The 20,853-nt window shown below is 36.2% G+C and overlaps 1 protein-coding gene across 1 annotated transcript in view; it reads right to left on the bottom strand.

Moving 5' to 3' along the window:
* grsm (probable aminopeptidase NPEPL1 granny smith protein) overlaps nucleotides 1–20,853 on the bottom strand; it is an 80,909-nt gene that overhangs the window by 27,117 nt on the left and 32,939 nt on the right. Inside the window, exons 5-8 of the mRNA XM_089095186.1 lie at nucleotides 17,716–17,940; nucleotides 12,004–12,182; nucleotides 6,196–6,319; nucleotides 1,669–1,845 (exon numbers count right to left, since the gene is read on the bottom strand). Coding sequence (XP_088951312.1) covers nucleotides 1,669–1,845; nucleotides 6,196–6,319; nucleotides 12,004–12,182; nucleotides 17,716–17,940 — 705 coding nt within the window. The remainder of the gene's footprint in view (nucleotides 1–1,668; nucleotides 1,846–6,195; nucleotides 6,320–12,003; nucleotides 12,183–17,715; nucleotides 17,941–20,853) is intronic.

Below are 20,853 nucleotides of genomic sequence, written 5' to 3'. Positions count from 1 at the left end.
GTCCATATTTCTTGAAGCCACCGATTGGGTCTAGGTCAGCCTTGATACAGGCGAGCCACGTTTTCTTTTGTCCCCCATGTCGCTTTTTCCATCCCGAAAGAGGTGTACATCTGAGGGCTTTATTGACAAAGGTGTGGTGTGGGCGGAGAAGTGTATGGCCGAATCATCGGAGTCTTCTTTGTTTAATTATAGTGAACAAATCAGAATGCTGATAGCAGATTTTGCGGAGTTCGACATTGCTGAAACGATCACGGAGCTTAGTGCCAATGATTCTCCTTACATTGACGGCTTGAATGTCGGATGCTTTCATAGCCCATGTCTCACAGCCGTATAGTAAGACAGACCGAACAAGGGCCTGGTAAATCCTTATTCTTGTCTTCAGGCGAACATTTTTCTGGTTCCATAGAGAGTGATTTACCTGGATGAAGACTGTCTTCATTCAGCTCCGAAGCTCCGAAGGAGGGAGCTTCGCTCCCTCCTTTTTCTTGCTGAAGCAATTCTTGACTGTATTTCTGATGCACATCCTCCTATTGTACACAAATACACAAAGTCATTCAGAAGGCTGTTGATTTGCAAGGCCAAAGAGAGCGGAGCATGAAATACTAAATGACACGTGATTGCCATTGCTATGGTACGTGCTTAGATGTGTTGTACGTGCATTGAACGGATTTTCTTTGGACTATTATGAGCACCAGCACAGCGAAGCACATTTGGGTGCAGAACTGGAACAAAGATTCCGAAAATGATGGAGTAATCGGTATTCAAAGCAGCATTTTGGAATTTCTTTAAGCCCGCTTAGTCTAAAGAATTCGTAACCCTTTCACACACTGTATTTGAAATAAGCGGCTTTAGCAATAGAGTCCTCAAAATAAATCTTAACTGTCTTTGAGCAGTAGCGTTGCGTAACGTAGTAATTGCATTAGTGTAGCAGTGACAGTGGACATAAAAATTGAAAAGAAACTACAAGCTATCTTTCAATTGGTGAGACTAAGTATGGAAGGATTTCCATTTGTTTTGACTTCTATTCTAGCGAATTGAATCAAAGTGGGTTTGAATTAAAAACTGCTATATATCCTACGCTCCAGCAAAGCACGTCTGGCCAAAGCTACAGAGTCAGTACCTGTGAGACGTGGACCATTGCTCAGCCATCCAGCATACGAAAATGTTACAATTCCGAAATGTAAACAGGAATTCTTTTTTTTTGGTTGGAGGGACGTCCCAATCCTTAAAAAAAATCGAGAGGAGATGGAATAACAAATAAGATTGATAGCCTGAAAAAGATGTGCTCGAATATTATATACAATTTATAATTTGGGGGGAGGGGTGACAGGAGAGGGCAGTTCCCAAGGACCTCCCCCTGTGAACGTCTCTGCAATAAGCGTCCAATTTACTTATCAACTCATGGCGTCACTTACAATAGTAGCCGAAATCCGAAGATTCAGAAAGGTTGGAAGAAGCTCCTGAAAAAATTGAGCTACAGTTGCTAGTACTTAATAAACAATTTCACTTGTTTTCCAGCCAAAGCCCAATTTGTAATTCGACTTGAATTGTACTTTTCTGATCTATTTTCTATCATAGTGCAATGCTGTACCAAAATTAATGAGTGTTTAATTGAAACAGCCTTTGAATGACACGAAGCTAAAAAAAAAGACTTGAATAAAAACTTACAGCCACTGAGTTTTTCATATCAGCGATCGCGGAGTCAAATTCACAATAGTGGAATTCTGGGGCATATGGCAGCGGATGGCTCAAATCGCCTGACAATTTTCCAGCTTTGACCACGGATGATTCCCACTCCTCATCATTTGTTACCACAGCTGCGTGGTATCTTCCAGTGGCTATTCCCTAAAAAAATAACAATAGTGCAAGTGCAATTAGTGTTATTCATCACCAAAGGCAGCGACAATAGAGTTAGACTTGTTAACTAAAAAGTCAAGGCGAAAAAGATTTCGATAAACGACTTCATAAGATGTCAAAACATATTTCATTTTTATTTATATTTTCCGCATTACATATTCTTTATTTTAGATATTCTATACATATTCTTTATATATTCTTTACATATTCTATATTACATACATATTCTAAACTTTCCCTGCGACACTTTTAAAAACCACTTTGTAGCAAAATAAAAACTGTTCTATTGTCAACAATTATAGAGCTTATATTACTGGACTCAAAAGGCAAGAAATAATCTACTATATATAATTGACAGCGTCAGTGAGAACCCATTTATGGGGAAGCGTTTATTCTTGCATATTGATGCAACAAAGGCGTGAAACAATATAACAAGCACGGACGACTCAGAGAATTAAACTTCTGGATTTTGGGTTCATATGACCCAGTATTTGGTTTACATTTTGAATACATTCGGTTTTGGGCAAAAATTGTATTCGTGGAGAAACAATTGATATAAGGTTATTTTATATAAGCCGACGTATTAAGAACTCAATTAAAGGTCAAGGGGGGGGGGGGTCTTTTCTCTTTGCAAATGAGCGTTTCCAAACATGTGCTTTTGGTACTTCTAACCTGTAATGCTTCACGGCTGGGAAGTTAAAATACATTTTTCAGGTAAAGTTTGTTGGCGGCAGAGGCGGAAAGACGGGACAAAACGACTTTGAATTTTTCTGGGGGGGGGGGGGGGGGGGCAAAATAGCTTTATTCCACTCCCACAAAAGACCATACACTGCGTTTTTATGATCCTTTATAAGCGAATCACCCGAAGGCTTTTGCTGTGAGCAAAAGTAAACCTATCCCACTCTCTCTTTCTCTCCCACCTCACAGCCAAGCTCTAAAAAAATCCAAATATAAAACATTGGTCCAGAAAAAAACGTATTTAACTATAAAAACTTTCCCGGATATATTATATTGCACACAAAGCAATAAGTTGGTCTCAATTCTACCTCCCCTGCCCCCCTTCCGTAAAGGGGGGAGGGCCCTTCTGTGACAAGTAATTTACTTGTTCCAGTGGCATTTTGGAATAAAACTTGAAACAGAAAAGGGGCTCATGCTACTCCAATCACTAATATTTGCCCAGATGAAATTTTCATTTATATTTGACATTGGTTGAATCTTTATGGAACTCTTACCTTATGAAGAATAAGGCAAAAATATTCAAATATTTTAAATATTTTCTTAGGTTGTATTATTTTTCTATATTTTATATTTATTAATATTTTGAATTATCCTTTATTTATATTTACATATATGTTTTTATATATTCCGTATTATTTTTTATTTTTACATAATACATACATACATACATATATATATATATATATATATATATATATATATATATATATATATATATATATATATATATATATATATATATATATATATATATGGTGGAGCAAAACAAATAAACAAGAGAATTGAAGTCATTCAATTACATTCTGAATAATTCAAACAACACAATACATACTCTAACTTCTTTAAATTCCAACATGAAAAACTAGATCTTAAAAAAAAACTCAATAAAGAAAAATTATTTTCTTGGCATCACCGAATAAAAATTAATCTATAATTAAGATTTAAAAAGTCTCTAAATTCTTTAAAAAGTAAAAATATAGACAGGTATAACGGTATATAATGTATGAGCCATACCTACCAAGACCCAAACGAATCATCTTGTCTTGACCTACTTCTTAAAGATTACCCAGATTCCGTTAAGGTTGAGGATCATGCCTTCACAAGTGACTATTTGGCGTCATTGCCAGTGGAAATCTTTGTGATCCTCCCCCAATAAAGCATGAGTAAAAATATCGCAATACAAAAGGAGGGGATTGGGATGGCTTAATGAACGCACTTGCTTCTCAGCAATGGAGAACCTTCCTCTTTGAAGGGCCCGAGAAAACTGCAGATAGGTACACGCAAGCCTTAGTTAGCTGTATCACAAGTTACATCCCATTGAAGTTGTGCAGGTATCCCTCAAGGGTAAAGCTTGGAGCAACGTCTACTGCAAAAAAGGTTTCCAGGCAAAACAAAAGGCACACAAGCGATGACTACTCTCAAAGAGCAAAATCGACAGACAATCACGCGTCCAAAAGAAAGAGAAATTTGCTTCAAAGCTCCAAAATGCCTCGGCTATAAGCTGGTGGGGAGTTGTCAAAGAGGCCTTACCGTTATCTAAAGGAACTTCAATTCTTACCCCAAAAATTAGCGACGGGAGAGACCCGCGGACAAAGACCAAAGCTCTTGCCAAGGAGTTTGCTGAATTCTCAAATATGGAAGACGACGGTAAAGAAGTTCACGATTTCCCTGATCGAACCAATGCTGTCCTTGATTCTGTGAGCTATTCTACCTCTAAGATCCTTCGCATTCTGCAGTCTTGATGTGACCTAATCCATGGGTCCTGACAATATACCTAATATTGTCTTGATGACCTGCAGTGCCAAATGGGCTGGACCTTTGCCATCGCTTTTCCGGGTGTGCTTCACCTCTGGAACTTTTCCACGCATATGGGAATCTGCATATGTCATAGGTTCTTATACCTAAATCAGAAGGCGATCCAATGAGCGTGGCCTCTTATAGACCTATTCAGCTTCCTCTCCTGCATTGGGAAAGTTTACGAAAAGGTTTCAAATCGTTCACTTTATCAGTACCTGGAGTCAGATTAACTTTTAGGTGACCGCTAATAAGTATTCCACCGGAAAGGTTCAACGTTTGACTGCTTAATGGCCCAGCATCAGCAGTAGTTCGAACTTCTGGAAAAGGATACGACATCAGGCTATTGTCATTCGACATTGCTAAAGCTATTGACAGAGTATGGCATCGCGGCCAACTAAAGAAACTTTACGCTTATGGTGTCAGAGGACTTTTGTTGAAGGTGATTGGAAGCTTCCTTTCTGATCGTTAACTGCAGGTTGTTCTTGACGGGTTTACCTTCCTCCAATATCCAACAAAGGCAGGCGTACCCACTTGCCGAGCATGCATTTCCGATGTATACTGCCGCTCCAAAAACGTTGCTGGCACCACTGCAAAAGATCCTAAACAGGGCTAAAAGAGCAGGCTTAGTCGTTCCCTACGACTCTCTTCAGTCTATTATTGAGAGCTTTGAAGCAGCGTCGATGGCTGTTTTCTAAACAGGGCTAAAAGAAGGGCTAAACAGGGCTAAAAGAGCAGGTTTAGTCGTTCCCTACGACCCTCTCCAGTCTATTATTGAAAGCTTTGAAGCAGCGTCGATGGCTGTTTTCTAAACAGGGCTAAAAGATTGGCTAAACAGGGCTAAAAGAGCAGGTTTAGTCGGTCCCTACGACCCTCTCCAGTCTATTATTGAGAGCTTTGAAGCAGCGTCGATGGCTGTTTTCTACAAGTACTTAAATTCCTGTCTTCCTCTAGAGCTTTCTTGTATTTTGCCTAACAGTGCGACCAACAAGACATACAAGAAGGCGCACAGCTTGGACCAATCATTCTGCAGCTAGCAACTCAAGGACAGAGTACTTGAAGAACAGCTTCATCTGACGGTGCATTTCGTTCCGGAATGATCTCCCTAAGGAAATTATCCCTAAAAGTTTCTAAGTTGACTCTTTCAAAAGAAGATTTTAAAAGCCACATTAAAAGACTAGCGGCAAATCAAATATTTAATTATACCTGGCGCCACGAATTTAGGAATAAAAAAAGTATTAAGAATAAAAAATAAACGAAAAAGATAGATAAGAAGAAAAATATAAAATAAACAAACTCATTAGTATTTTGGCACTAAAGAGTGTTTTGACAATGATTTTTTTTTTGATAAAAAAAATTAAACAGCTGAAAACAATATTTTTACAGCAAGTCTTAACTTACTACTAATAACACTGTAAAACAAAACCATTAAAAAAGTAAATGGAAAGTTAAAAATAAGCAAACTAAAATAAGTCTTTGACAGTTAAATAAAAAGAAAAAAAGTCTAAAATGTATAATATAAAAAAAGTGTCTATGAAAAAGAAAGCCTGTTTACATGATACAGCTTCGAAAGTGCTTGCCAACGGTAAAAATAAGCAAGCACAATATAAAGTGAGACTTTGACCGTTAAATAAAAAAAAACATTTCTGAGAAAAAGGAAGTTAAATAAAATATAATATAATAATATTTATTTATAACCCACAAAATAGAATAATAAAACTGTGGAGTAAAACAAAAAGAAAAAAAATGAAAACGGATCTCTAAAAAGAGAACCTTTTTACATAATGCAGTATGAGATGTGCTTACCTGAGCACCAGTCAGCGTAGCAATGTCCAAAATGACATTCGCTTCAAGATCTTTCCTGGCATATGCCACACCGTCTCCGAGCACTAAACGTCCTTCAGCATCAGTATTATTGATCTCAACGGTTCTTAAAATGAGGACAAACGTAAATAAAAAGAAAAAAAGAAGACAAACACCTAGTTTTGACACTTAAGGGCTAGGCACACGTAGCTGATTTTGGGAACCGATTTTAGCAGGGGTATATTCCACGTCGAGTGATTATAATTAATGATGCTAAAAGGCGGGGCTTGGTGACGATTTTTCGGTGATTAATCATCATTAATTACGTTCTAGACAAGGAATGTACAAGGGCTTTAGACCTTTAGGCATGTAATTAATCGTATTTAATGATTATCTTAAATTAATCTTAATTAATGATGATTAATCACCGAAAAACGTCACTAAGCCCCGCCTCTTAGCATCATTAATTATAATCACTCGACGTGGAATATACCCCTGCTAAAATCGGTTCCCTAAATCAGCTACGTGTGCCTAGCCCTTTAGAGGTAATGACGCGTTCCCCTCTAAAACTTGGTAGTGTGGCAAAACTGGAAATAAGCTCAGTTTTTCGTGTTCTATAAAGTTTAGAAATAGACATAAATTGGGACTATTATAATGTATAATTGATGTTTTATAATATATAATGTGTTATAATATAGCCTATATTATTTATAATTAATTAATGTATAATATATAATTAATGGGAATATTATAATATATAAGACTATACAATGTATTATCAATAACGTTATTTTTATTATTGTCCGTACTACGTTGTTTATTTATTTATATAAACCACATAATAGATCAAGCTAAAGGTCGTAAATGACACTTTGGCACTAAACTATTTGTTAAACTGCTTTCCAAGTGAGGATCGAGGGGGCAATAAATCTCTAATTCAGTGGCAGTTCTAGTCTCTCTTGCGCCTGGGACAAAAACTGATTACCCCCCCCCTCCAATGTCTTAAAAATATTTCTTGCCAAGTTTTAACAACATTTCCATTTTCTGAAAAAATTATCATTTATTAAAAAAAATTATATTTATGTAAAAAGTTAAATCTGACTTTCCTTACTTTAGTCACTGCAAAATCATTAGTTACGTTAATAATAAATTAATTTGACTAAACGATCGCTCATTACTGGCCACCAACACTGTAATCGCTTATAATATTTGATAGACAACTCTTGCGTTTACGAAAACCATTCATCTCCGTATAGTATATTCAACATATCTATGGCTTTCTTTAAGAAAATAAGTCGGTGTTGAATAATTTTTTTTCATTTTTTGTAGTTCGTGGAACAACTGAATGCGATCTAAATCATCGCAATATTTTATTTTTATTGCTACTTACTTTTTTTTCAAGGAATGGGAAATATGTGAAGATATATTAAATATATGATAAAAATATATGATATAAATATATGATAAATATATAAGATATCTTAAATATATTATATATTAAATATATGAAAATATAGGAATGGGATGAAGATATGGGAAAATGAAAATTCCGGATTGAATTTGCATATACTAGCTGCCTGCCAACTGTGCTTTCTACTTTATTTAAATAAAAATAAAATTTCTAAAACTATAAAACGATTATAGCCTTTAGATTATTTATTAGAAAGTTTGCACCTCTAAAATTTCTGCACCCAGGGAAAGTGCTCCCTCTGCCCCCCTTAAAACCACCTCTGATTCAATAACAAAATGATAACCTTGATCCACTACCTAGAAAATGACATCGGAATATTAGAGTTCATGAAGTCTCAACATTTATAAGGCAAAATTTTGGTGATCTGATATATATATATATATATTTTTTTTTTTATATATATATATATATATATATATATATATATATATATATATATATATATATATATATATATATATCTATATATATATATATATATATATATATATATATATATATATATATATATATATATATATATATATATATATATATATATATATATATATATATATATATATATATATATATATATATATATATATATATATATATATATAAACAAAAATATGGAAAACGGAATGTATAAAAAAACATAAATGTATAAATAAACATATATATATATAAATAAACAATAATTCAAATACAAATAAATACAGAATATAGAAAAAACAATACAATCAAAGAAAATAATTAAAATATTTGAATATTTTCGCCTTATTCTTCATAAGGTAAGAGTTCCATAAAGATTCGACCAATGTCAAATATAAGTCATAATTTCACCTTGGCGAATATTAGTGAATTTTTTAGTGAACTTCTTTTCTATTTCAAATTTTATCCCAAAATGCCACTGTGATATGTAAATATCCTTTACGAAAGGGGGAGGAAGAATCGAGACCAACTTCTTGCTTTATGTGTAATATAATATATCTGTCTACTCCATTGAGCTTTTTATGGTTACTTATAAAAAAAAAACACAAAATGTGGATTATGGGGATGCGGTAACTTAAAGGATCACCCTATCTCCTTCACTATAAAGTTTATTATTTTGTGCGGTCGAACTATCTAGAACTTATTGGGCGGCCTTGCCATAACACGTAGAGTTTTGATATGAGATTAGAATAAATAACAGAAAAATAAAAGCCAACACTTATTTTATCAGCAATTTTACAAAAACCTTCCGCGCTTTTGTGCCAGAGACAGGGATATTTTAATGAAACTCACATCATCAGAAAGTGTCAACTTTCTGTTGACACTCTGTTGACACATCAGAAAGTGTCAACTTTCGGTTTTTGGATTAAATGGAGCAGCATTTTCTTTTTAAGGTTCGGGAAAGGGCAGTTCCTAAAAAGGTCTTACCACACCAGCTAAGAAAATTGAATCAGCTAAAAAGAATTATCGTACGAGCAATTTGGCCTCTTCGGGAGTTCCATGTGGTGCCACCTGTTTTGATTGACAAGTTCGCCACTAAAAGAAACGTAACAATTTCAAAGTATTTTCAGTGAATTTCATAGTCAAACCACAGATTCTCGATAGCTCTCGATGATGGCTAGTCCCCTAGGAGAATTCAGTTGGGAAAATGGAAGAATTCAGTCCACCTAGGCTGAGGCTCACAAAATGATTTTAATGTACCTGATCGTCTTAACGACCCTTTTTAGAGAAACTTCTCCAACTCACAAAAACAGAGTTCAATAAATATGTTACCACCATCGTGCTGTTTTTTGTGTTACTATAGGTTATGTGTTACTAAACAGTTTAGAAACTGCAAAGATTAAAATACGATTTTATTTTCGATAAGTGGGGGGGGGGGGGCAAGTCCATTTCCTTCTTCTGTTTCAGCAAACAAGGGCTTTTCAGTCAAGACTATTCAACCCTTTTCCTTTTGACAACCCTGTTCCTGTTCCTTTTGAACCCTTTCCTTATGAGCTACTGCAAGTTGCTCCTTATTATCTTGAATCTGACTTGATATCTTGCAGTTAATCTTTTGATTTTAGGAGTTGAAATATCAGAGGACATAGATTGAGTTCAGTGCTCTATGTGCAGGTATGATCAGATAGACTCTTAGCTGATGGTGAGATTTTGACCATTGCTTTTTAGGGGTTTCTTCTTCTTCCTCTTAGGGTAAAAGGTCCTCTTTTTCTGTTGGAGTTTATGTGCTTTCAAGTCCTGTCTGACTAAGGTTTTAAAATGAAGTGCTAACTTGTGACAGGTTGTACTGTTAATAACTCTTGTAGTAACTTCTTGGAATGGAGGCACTAAACTATCCTGTTGTATATTTCGAGTTCAGGCATTTAACTGAAGGTAGTTATTTGTGGGGATTGAGGCACTTGAGCAAAAAAAGATTAAGATTTTATAATGGGGAGTTGGTGTTAGCAAATTACATTCAGGCACTGCTCAATACTTTCATTTTTTATATCGCGGAATCTAAAGTATGGTACGTGGAGGTAGGACCTAATGCACTGGGGGTCTAGTAAGAGAAAGCTAAGCAGGTTCTTTTACCTGTATTACTGCTTCTTAACTATGGATCAACCCACTTAGGCAAGATGGCCAGTACACCCTGTAAAGAACAAGAATAATCTAATAAATCAGCCTCTTTTTTTATCATTTTAATCATCAATTTACAAATTATTTTATGATCATTTTATGATCATGGGGAAGAAGATAAGAATTGTATACTCGACTCAACGGTTCAGCAATCCAATCAGTTTTGACACCAGGATTTCTAGGTTGCTTATGCGATATTTGATAATCAAGTCCATGATACCATGTGTAACAGATGTTTGATGAACCAAGAAAATGGAAGGGACTTTTAATTTATCAGTTTATAAATTAAATTGATTTATTTATAAATTGAGTATCAGTTAATTAATAAAAAATAGTTAAATTAAACCAACTTTATGTTCCTATGGTTTAATATCTGATCAGCATTCTATACCCCTCAAGCCACACCCTGTGAAAAACCTATGACAATAAAACTATTCCTTCTACTATTCTAATTCAAGTCTACTTCTAATTTTGAGTGTTATAGAGACTCTCATACGTCAGAGAGATCCCATGGCACATCCATCTATTTTCCTTTATAGTAAAAAAGTGGTAGGGCTCTTCAACCACAGAAGCTTTTAGGGAAAGAGTAATCCTCAGACACGATTGACAAATATAGCCAAAATTACATTTTGGTAAGCTGTATAAAATTCCGACAAAACAAGCGTAGTCTTAATTTGGTGCGAAACCGGCGTGCCTTTCCAAAAACTAACACACAAGTACTTCTCCAATAAGAGAGTCAAAATTACTCCCGCCATTTACCCGTCCCATTCAAACATTTTCCCCTCTCAATTACCTGGACTATCTGTCTTGGGTTTTTCTTTCTACAATTAGCCATGTCTTGAAGCCTACTGCAAAATACTTGATTTTCCATTCAATTCAAAATTACCGTCCCATTTAAAAAATTTGGACTATCTGTTTTGGCTTTTTCTTTCTACAATTAGCCATGTCTTGATATCTACTGCAAATTCTTGATTTTCAATTCAAATTGACATGGCTAATTGTAGAAAGAAAAAGCCAAGACAGATAGTCCAAGTAATTGAGAGGCGAAAATGTTTGAATGGGACGGGTAAATGGCGGGAGTAATTATGACTCTCTTATTGGAGAAGTACTTATTGTACAAGCATTGGAAAAGTCATGACTTACTGTATTCTTTGTCCGATCTAGTTTGGCTATATTCTAGTCAATTTTTTCCCTCATGAAAATCCTATTTTCCAAAAATGGTGGAAGAACTTAAAAACTCTTCTTTGCTTCAAAATTTAACGCTTTTTTTCTTTTGGGAAAAACTAGATTTTAAATTAAATTTATATTTATTACTAATATTAAGTTTCAATGATATCCTAAATTTTGGGATGGGCTACGCTTCCTCAATCTCTGCTGTTTCAGGAAAAAATATCCATTAATGTCCCCAATAAAGGTCAGTGTGTAACTATATACTAATTTATGACGTTACTTACTTTCCAGATTATAACGTATACACATGTACTACTTTATGACGTTACTTATTTTCCAGAATATAACGTATGCACTATGCACTACTTTATGACGTGACATTATGCACTACTTTATAACGTCACTTACTTTCCAGAATAAAACACATGCACTATGCACTACTTTATGACGTTACTTACTTTCCAGAATAAAACACATGCACTATGCACTGCTTTATGACGTTACTTGGTTTCTAGAATAAAAACGTATGCACTATGCACTACTTTATGACGTTACACTATGCACTACTTTATGACGTTACTTACTTTCCAGAATATAACGTATGAATATCATCTGGTCTAGTGGCTTTGGGGCCAACCGAATTTTCAGCTAGACATAGTACAGCATGCAAGTTCTGAGTAAAACCATTCATGACAGCTGCTTGGAACGCATACAGAACAGCTGCGGCGCCACCACAATCTCTTTTCATTCCTGGCATTCCTGTCTGAAAAGTTTTACAATATAAGTCTATCAGGTTTCTAGATTAAAGTGACAACATACATAATTAATTCACGTTAATTTCCTCATTAATTTCTATGGTAAGTGTGGAGAATAAGCATGGGCGCTGTTTCTGTTTTCTGTTCTGTTTTCAAAGTCACTGTTTCTGTTCTGTTCATGCATAAAAACAGAAACATAACATAAACAGAAGACCTGCTTTATAGTTATCTGTTCTGTGTCTATAATTACTATTTTGCCCTGTTTCTGTTTTTTTCCTACCTGTTTTTCTTCTGTTTCGATTTTATTTTAGTGATACAAGAATGAGATATTTGAGAATCTCAAACTTACAATAGTGTTTTAAATCATGATCTGAAATTGTGGAGAAGCGTGGTACGCCCCATACAATTTTTGGAATTGGAGAGTCAATATAAAGTAGCAGTAAGTAAAATGATAAGAAGTAAGTAAGTACTTCTAATTTTGTGAAAAATCCTAAAATCAACTTTTATTTAAGAAAAACTTGACGTCATCTTCTGATGATGACATGGAAGTTCCAGGCAAAACTTCAAAGCTATCTCTCTGAGTACCCTACGGGAAAAAGGAAGCAAAGAAACTAAGAGTTGTAACTTCTGCATAGCGTCCCTAAAAGCTAAGGGATTCTCTGCCACGACATTTATATACCATCATAAAATGAAACATACAATTGATGTGCACAAAGACAAATTAGATGTCGCTGGTGCAGCAAATAACAAACACAAATCAACTCAAAATATATATCAAGTCAGACTGCTTCCCTTAGGAAAGCTCCAGATAGCAAAACAAGTGACACAGAGGGAAATGGGTTAATGAAATCTGGAACAAGAAGAGCAGACATACGATCATTCTTTATTTCCAATCGATGAAAACAAGCTATTCTACGGAATCTATACTGCAAAATGCTATTTAAGGGCAAATTGTCACTTTCTGTGTTTGATAAGCCAGATATGAGACAGCTTATTTCAAAAACAACAGGAGGCTTGAAAGCACCATCCTGGGGAACCATCCATCGTCACATAAGTGTTGCTGCCAAGAAAAAAAACAAGTAAAGGAGAATGATACTTTAAGATCTGCCACTCAGGCTATCGTTACTTTTGACTCCTGGTCTTCAAAAGGACCTTGATTTATAGGCATCACTGCATGTTACCCCAAGAAGATGAAAAATGAGCAAAAGTTGCACCACTGTGTTTCACATTTCAAGGGGCTTAAGAATTCTCATACAGCTACTAACATCCTTTCAACAATCCAAGTTGGAACCAGGAAGTTCTCACAGACAGATAAGATGTTCCGCGTTATGACTGATTCTGGGAACGATGTCACAAAAGCCTGTAGGCTATTAATACTTTCCTGACCTTCATGTATTGTCCATAGTCTCCATTTATCTTTTACACTCGCTCTTGGATTTTGCTCCACCCAAACTTAGCCAATGGCATCCCTGAAGAAGATTGCTTGTAATCCTTTGATGAAGTCGAAGATGTCGAGCCAACTGGTGAAAATGATTCAGGCGGCCTTTCTGATGCTTTTGGAAGTCTGAAAAATCGGAAGTGAAGATAAGTTTGCTGAAAACTCTGATAAAACTGATACAGTGTTTACGGAAGAGGGTGGCGAAAGTAACGGAGAAGAAGAGTGGGGAGCTAGGAGTCAGTCAGTAAGTAAGGTTGCAGCAGAGACCATCCAAAGAAACGTTACACTTGCTCAAACATTGATACCACAGTGAAAATTATTTAGAAAACTAAAATTCCCACTGTCCAGCAAGGTACTTTTAAAAGATGTTGCAAAGAGAGTGGCCTTCGTTCCCATATCCCTCTTGACATGAAAATACGATGGAATAGCACAATAGAAATTATTGAGTCTACAAAAAAAAGTAAAAAAAGTAGGGAGCCTGGAAAATTATTTTTTTTTTTACATTCTACGAATGCAACGATTCCATTAAGAGTCTTTATCGATGTCTAATGGCGGGACTGTACTAGAAGCTACTATTACGGTACTGGCTCCGTACTGATAAGTGCTTCTTCATATCCAACTTGCAGTCCCGCAATGCTGCAGAGACCGCAAGAGCACCCACTCCAACTCGTCCTTGTCCAGCTGAAGCCCTAGAGGCTATGGTAGAGTCCAGTGAGGAAAGCTTGTTCCAGTTGTTTTATGGACATGATAGGTTCCAAAACCGTAAAATGCACTTGCAGCGTCAACAACTTTAAGAACTTAAGAAATTATTCTGCAGCAAAGCGTCTAAGTTTCTTTGAAATTCAAAATCTGAGAAATATCATTTTACTTATTTACTTAGAATGAAATCGGTAGATGGCCTAGAACTATTTTTTAGCGCAGAGTGCCGTAAAAATATTTGAAATACCCTTAAACAATGAATTTTTCTTTTGATTTGTCTCTCACACACATTTATTAGGAAATAATTAATCTTAAAAGGCTATTTTGAGCCGCGAGGCAACATAAATTTTTGAATTGGCAGTAAGAAGCGTCTTTTCCCCGTACATTTTCCTTCTTTCTTACTTTTGTTTAAGATGACTTACGAGCCATCTTAAACAGAAGGCTCGTCCTCTCCCAAAGCAACAATGGGCTCTGCTTAAACACTAATGACATTGATCTGACTGCATGAATTGATGATGAAAATTATTTTATTATCGAAAGGTCTCAAATAAATAGTATACATTTCCAGGAAGTTCGAGGAGATGCTGCATAAACATAATAGAGCATTTTTTAAAAAAGGAACGAGAAAATTGAAGAAAGTAACCATAAAGAAAAAAAAAGAATGGCAATGTTTGTGTGCAAAGACAGTTTTTCGCCCCTTTTTTTATAAAAACTGTTACCGCCAGAGAAAAGTACTACCGTGGCAAGTGGCAACCCTGACGAGAAGTTAATAAGAGACTAAAGGTTAATGTTTTCAGATTGGAGACCCATTCATTTTCTGGACTCCAAACGAAGAAATTTTTCTGAAGCTGCCTGATATTGCTCTAAAGCATCTTAGCGTACCTAATAATAGTGTGTCGAGTGAACCGGTATTTTGTTCGTAAATTATTTCAGACGAAAGCAGTATGCCCGGACAATGTCCAAAACGCTGGAAAACCGCATGTTTTAATCGATAAGCCTTAAGGATTGAACAAATGATGCTGTTATGAACTTTTGATAATAAACCAAAACTTATCACCCACAAATTTTTTTCCCTTTAAGCTTCAAGTGTTCAAAAAACATCTGTTTTTTGAACAATAACAGCTGTTTCCTGTTTTACCAAAAAAAAAAGAAAGAAACAGGTCTTCTGTTTTTGTTGACCTGTTCTGTTTCATTCAAGCCCTGCTCATTTTTTCTGTTTCTTCAGAAAAACAGAATAAAGAACAAAATGACGTCTGTATAAAGAACAAAAGACGTCTTCACAATGTCAAAGCAGAAAGAGACGGAGATAGATACTGAAATAGAGAGGAGATGGTAAAAGAGAGGAAGGGGAAGGGGAATAGGGACGGAGAGAGGGAGGGGAGATGTATATAGAGAGGGAAGGTAAGGGGACAGAAAGGGGAGGAGATAAGGATGGAAGGACAGAGGAGGAAGTGAGAATAAAGGGGAAGGAGAGAGAAAGTAAGGAAGGGAGATAGATGGAAGGGAAGGGAAGGGGGAATGACAAAGAGACGAGGGGAAGGAGAGATTTAGAGGGAGGACGGGAGATGTGAGGGGGAGGGATAGGAAATATAGAGGGAGGGGGAATGGTAGAGAGGGAGACAGAGGAAGAAAGGGATAGGGAGAGAGGGGGAAGAGAGAGGATGGGGAGAGAGATGGAAGGAGATAGAGAGGGGCGAGGAAGGATGAATAAACAATCTAGTCGTTTATAAAACAACACGCCATAAGAGAGACAAAAACTATTAGAAAATTGAAAAACTAAACTAACAAGAGTTTCATACAATTTCAGTTTATTGATATGTTTGTCATTTGATCATACTCAGCCCTTCAGAACTTTAAAAGCACAGAATGTGATCGTTAACTACGATTCCGGGTAGGAAATCAAACAAGATTTCATCAGCAGGAGGAGACACCACATTGCCACCCAACAATTTACGTCAATCTTATACATGCCACCCAACAATTTACGTCAATCTTATACATGCCACCCAACAATTTACGTCAATCTTATACATGCCACCCAATAATTTACGTCAATCTTATACAAACATATACATTCAAGTTTTTTTAGTCTCAAACAAGTAGAGAAAAGTCCGATAGAGAAGCGAATTTGTAAAGCAAAGGATGAAAAAAAGTCAAACGTTGAGAAACAAAGGAAGAAAAGCTACGAGAAAAAAAAAATTAAGAACTCTTTCACTAGCCTATTACCCTCAATGGAGTGCACAACCCCTCCAGGTAAAAAAAAATCAGCCAACTCTATTACGAATATTACTTTCATAAGGTGCTTATAAGGTGCAAATCTCTAAATTCAACAAACCTGAGAATGACAGGTTGAAAGTATCGCTTGCAATCTACGTCTTATACCCTAGCTAAGGTGAGATTGAACAATATTTTATTATGTAGCCAATAGTTGTATTATTACAGTACATTTAGACACAGGGAAGGAAAGAAGAAGGAAACGAAAAAGGATAGAAAATAAAATAATTAAACAATAAATTAATGGAATAGAAAGATATATTTAGTGTAGCACAAAACCTTTGCTTTGAGTGTAGTATTTACATTTAAGTATTTACCAGTCTTGGCTTTTATTTATACATTAATTATTTTTTTTTTGCATTCCTTCACTTAGGACTTATTGTGCTTATTTTTCAAGTGTCCAATTATTATTTATGACCTTTGGACTCAAATAACAATTCCTATTATGCAATTAATTCAGAAACATAAAAATTTACTCCAGTTTTTTTTTTAACCAAATTTTCAATACCTAGAGCGCGTTCCCGGTCCGACGAAAAGTTAATAATATTTAATAAAAATTTAATATTTCGTTCCAGGTGAGAGCGAATTAACAGCTGGCACGATCGAAGATTAAATTCGTATTAAATTTTTGTGGATATGGTTAACTAGCGTCTTTACTGAATTAACTTCTGTACCTTCATCATCAAAGTGGGAAAAATGGAGGCAAATGAGCAAACTAATAGTAATTAATTAGTATTAAAAGATCAAAACTCATATTTTTCATAATTTACTCATTGGTCATTAAAATTACTCGTGTTTTAATAATAAATTACAATGCATATTAAGGCATTAGTTAATAAACTGTTCCAGGTTGGCAGTTAATTTGTATTAAATTTGAAGTAAATACGAATCAAATTTCAATTTCCACCTAGAACACACTCCTATATTCTAGGTTAACTCATGCACTTGCGCAAGACGAGAGGAAGGGAGCATTTTTAAAATTGAGAAGATAATTTATGTATCTTACTTTTTTTTTTCAAAAATCTCGTTTAAAAATAAATTTTAGAGTACCTTCCAGTTTTAAAAATAAGGTTAGGCCATACGCTGCTTATTATTTAACAAATGTTAAATAAAAATGGCGAAAAAATTACCTTCGACTTGATAGATAGTCCGCCAGTATCATAAACAATACCTTTCCCAACCCAAGCAATTGTCTCAGTGGCACCTTCTGGCTTATATGACAACACTGCCAATGCTGGCTGGTGTTCGGCAGCTTTTCCCACTCCATAAATACCACCAAATCCTCGGGTCTTTAAATCTTCACCTTGAATAATTGTAGGAGAAATGCCTACGGATTCTGCCACGTTATTTACTTCCTATAAAATATAAATAAAATTAAATACCAAAAGATATTAATTTTACTTTGTGATAAAAAATAACACTCTCAGATTCAATTTTATATGTACGAAAATTCCTCCTGAATCTGCCACCGTGGCTAATGGCTAATGAGCCTACAAATTTTCTGCTGAAATATGTACAAACTGTGTACAAAATAAGTGTGCAAGGGCACGAATGAGCTGAGGGGGAGGGACTGTTGGCCTATCAGTAGATCTGAATAAAATCCTTTTATAGACATTTTAGCTTAAAAAAAGGTACAGAAAAAACTACCCCTCCCCCTGGATTTGAAAAAAAGCTCTTTGCTGTGCCTTCAAAAAAAAACAAAAAAACTTCTTCGTCCTGTCTTTCTTCTTTGTGAACTGCTCCTCCTGAGTGTGGAAAGTCTTTAAGTATTTAAATGTTCCTCTTTGTCACATATGCCACAATGGTTATGTACTAGTGGTTATATACATTGGAGTATGTCACAGTGGTTAAAAAACAGCAGACCCGGTTCGGTATTACTGACCTGATGCTGTAAATAAATGCAGTGCTGAGTTTTAAAGTCACTTGAGCCTAACTGATCCCGTTATTATTCGCCCTGATACGTTATCGGCAATCAGTACTGGGTCACTTAGGCCAGTCCCGAAGAAAGGAAAAAGTACTTCGGAATGTGCTTCGTTCAGACCGATCACAGTAGTACCAACGCTTTGCAAAATCTTCGAACTTTTGGTCATTTCTTCTCCATCTCACACTCCTTCTCCATCTGATACGTTAGTTTACAATAGTTCTGTTGTTTTCATTTAAAATAAAGTTTACCGAATTTTTCTTTTCTTTATGGTTTTCATTCCATGTATACAATTTGTCTATCAGTGGCGCACGAGTCAATACAATGATTCTATTCTTCTGTTCAAAAACTAACCTTGAAATTACAGTTCTAGGCCTTGAAAAAATTGCGCATTCCAAAAACTTCTTAAATTAAACAGATTAAATAGGCTAAATTTACTCAAGAAGAGTAGCAGAAAATTCTCTAGCTCAGAGAGTCGTCGTGCTAGGTGATACTTTTAGGACTATACAGTCGTGAAATTCATCAGCAAAGGCCACGAAGGTCAAATCAAGACCACAAAGCCGCTTTCTACCTTCCAACTTCAACTCTTCTCTACTTCTAAGGCTTTAACAATTCCTTGGAGATATGCCGTATTTTCCATTTTGGCACTTGTGTGATATAGCTCCTACCACTCAAGTTGTTCATTCATTGACGCATTATGGAACCGGTGTTTTGTTAGTTTCTTTCAGCTTAGCATGAGACAAGACAAAGAGAAGTGACAAAATAGTTGGGAAATATATAATTTGGGCTATGTATTTGCTCGTTAGGGGGAGGGGGTAAAGTATTTGGACAGGGTGAAATTAGAAAACAATTCTTACTACATAATGTACAAATTAATTGTACCTAAGACATTAGGCATGCACACCCACTATAATTTATACCCCCCCCCCCTAATGTACAAATATATAGCCCAAATTTGTTTCTCAAGTATTATATTTTTATCATACCTCTGCTCACTCTTAAATAATACTAGCCTGCCTGTCTCTCCAAATAATAGTCCCACCCAATCTACTAGTCAAAGACCTGAAGCAGATGTTCCTCCATATGGGCCTTTCAGCCCCTCAGAAATTGGAAACGCAGTTAAAAGACTCAAGAATAACAAAGCTGCTGGTTTTTGTGGCTTAAGCTCTGAACTGCTGAAATATGCTGGTCCTGCAATGCTCCTATTTCTCCACACTCTGTTCTCCATAATTTAGGAAACTGAGATAATTCCTGAAGATTGACGGAAAGGTGTCATCATCTCCTTATGGAAAAGGAAAGACTCTAGAAAGGACTGTTCAAACTACCGTGGAATGACTCTGCTGTCAGTCCCAGGAAAACTTTTCTTAATGGTCTTGCTGGATCGTTGTCGGAACATAGTTCGTGGGATTCGGCGACCTGAACAAATTGCTTTTATGTCGGACCGTTCCACCATCGAGCAGATTTTCACGATTAGACAGATAATAGAAAAGCCACGGAGTTCCGCCAGAAGGCTTTTTTCAACTTCTTTGACCTCCGTGGTGCATTCGACTCAGTGGACCGTGAAGCATTTTGGAAGATTTTAGCATCGACTGGCCTCCCCGACAGATACTGCAGACTTTTCAAAGCTGTGTTCACAGAGAGCTGTGTCCAAGTCAATATCCGGCACAACCCATTCTTCCGAATATCAATAGGGTGCGTCAAGGATGTGCAGCGGCCCCAGAGCTCTTCAATGTCATCATAGACCACGTTATGACAAAGACGACTTCACGTCTCAACTTTGAAGTTCAGTTTGGAGATCGTGTCATCTCAGATGCTGACTTTGCTGACGACCTGGCCATCCTAGCGGACTCCATGGATTCGTTGCTAGAAGCGCTTCAAATCTTACGAGAACAGGCCGCAAATGTGGGACTGCAGATAAACTGGAATAAAACGAAAATTATGGCCAAAGACCCGTCTTCTCCTGCTGTCAATTCTCCAAACAGTCTGGACGGAACAACTAGCATTGAAGTTGTCCAAAGGTTCACCTACCTGTGATCCACGATTTCTTCAGATGGCTCCCTTCTCCCCGAGCTGCAAGCAAGGCTATCCAAAGCGTCTTCTGTCATGGACAGGTTGAACCGTCACATTTGGCAGAAACTAAATATCAGTCGTTCAAACAAACTGCGAATTTTCAAAGCCCTCGTCGGTTCTGTGATGCTTCATGGAGCTGAGAATCGGCAAGCATCAGCCGCAACCCTAATGGCCATCGTTAGATTTCAGTCAAAGAGTCTGAGAGGGACAGAAGGTCTACGGAGGGTTAACTTCGTGAGTAACGAGAAGCTGCTGCGTCTCACCAAGCAGCCCCAGT

The sequence above is a fragment of the Artemia sp. Qi Xiang Cuo genome, chromosome 10, assembly GCF_049724085.1.
Source record: "Artemia sp. Qi Xiang Cuo chromosome 10, ASM4972408v1, whole genome shotgun sequence".
In the NCBI taxonomy this organism is placed as follows: Eukaryota; Metazoa; Arthropoda; class Branchiopoda; order Anostraca; family Artemiidae; genus Artemia; species Artemia sp. Qi Xiang Cuo.
The sequence above is the reverse complement of the archived record's forward strand: the minus strand, read 5'-3'. Positions and strand labels throughout refer to the sequence as shown.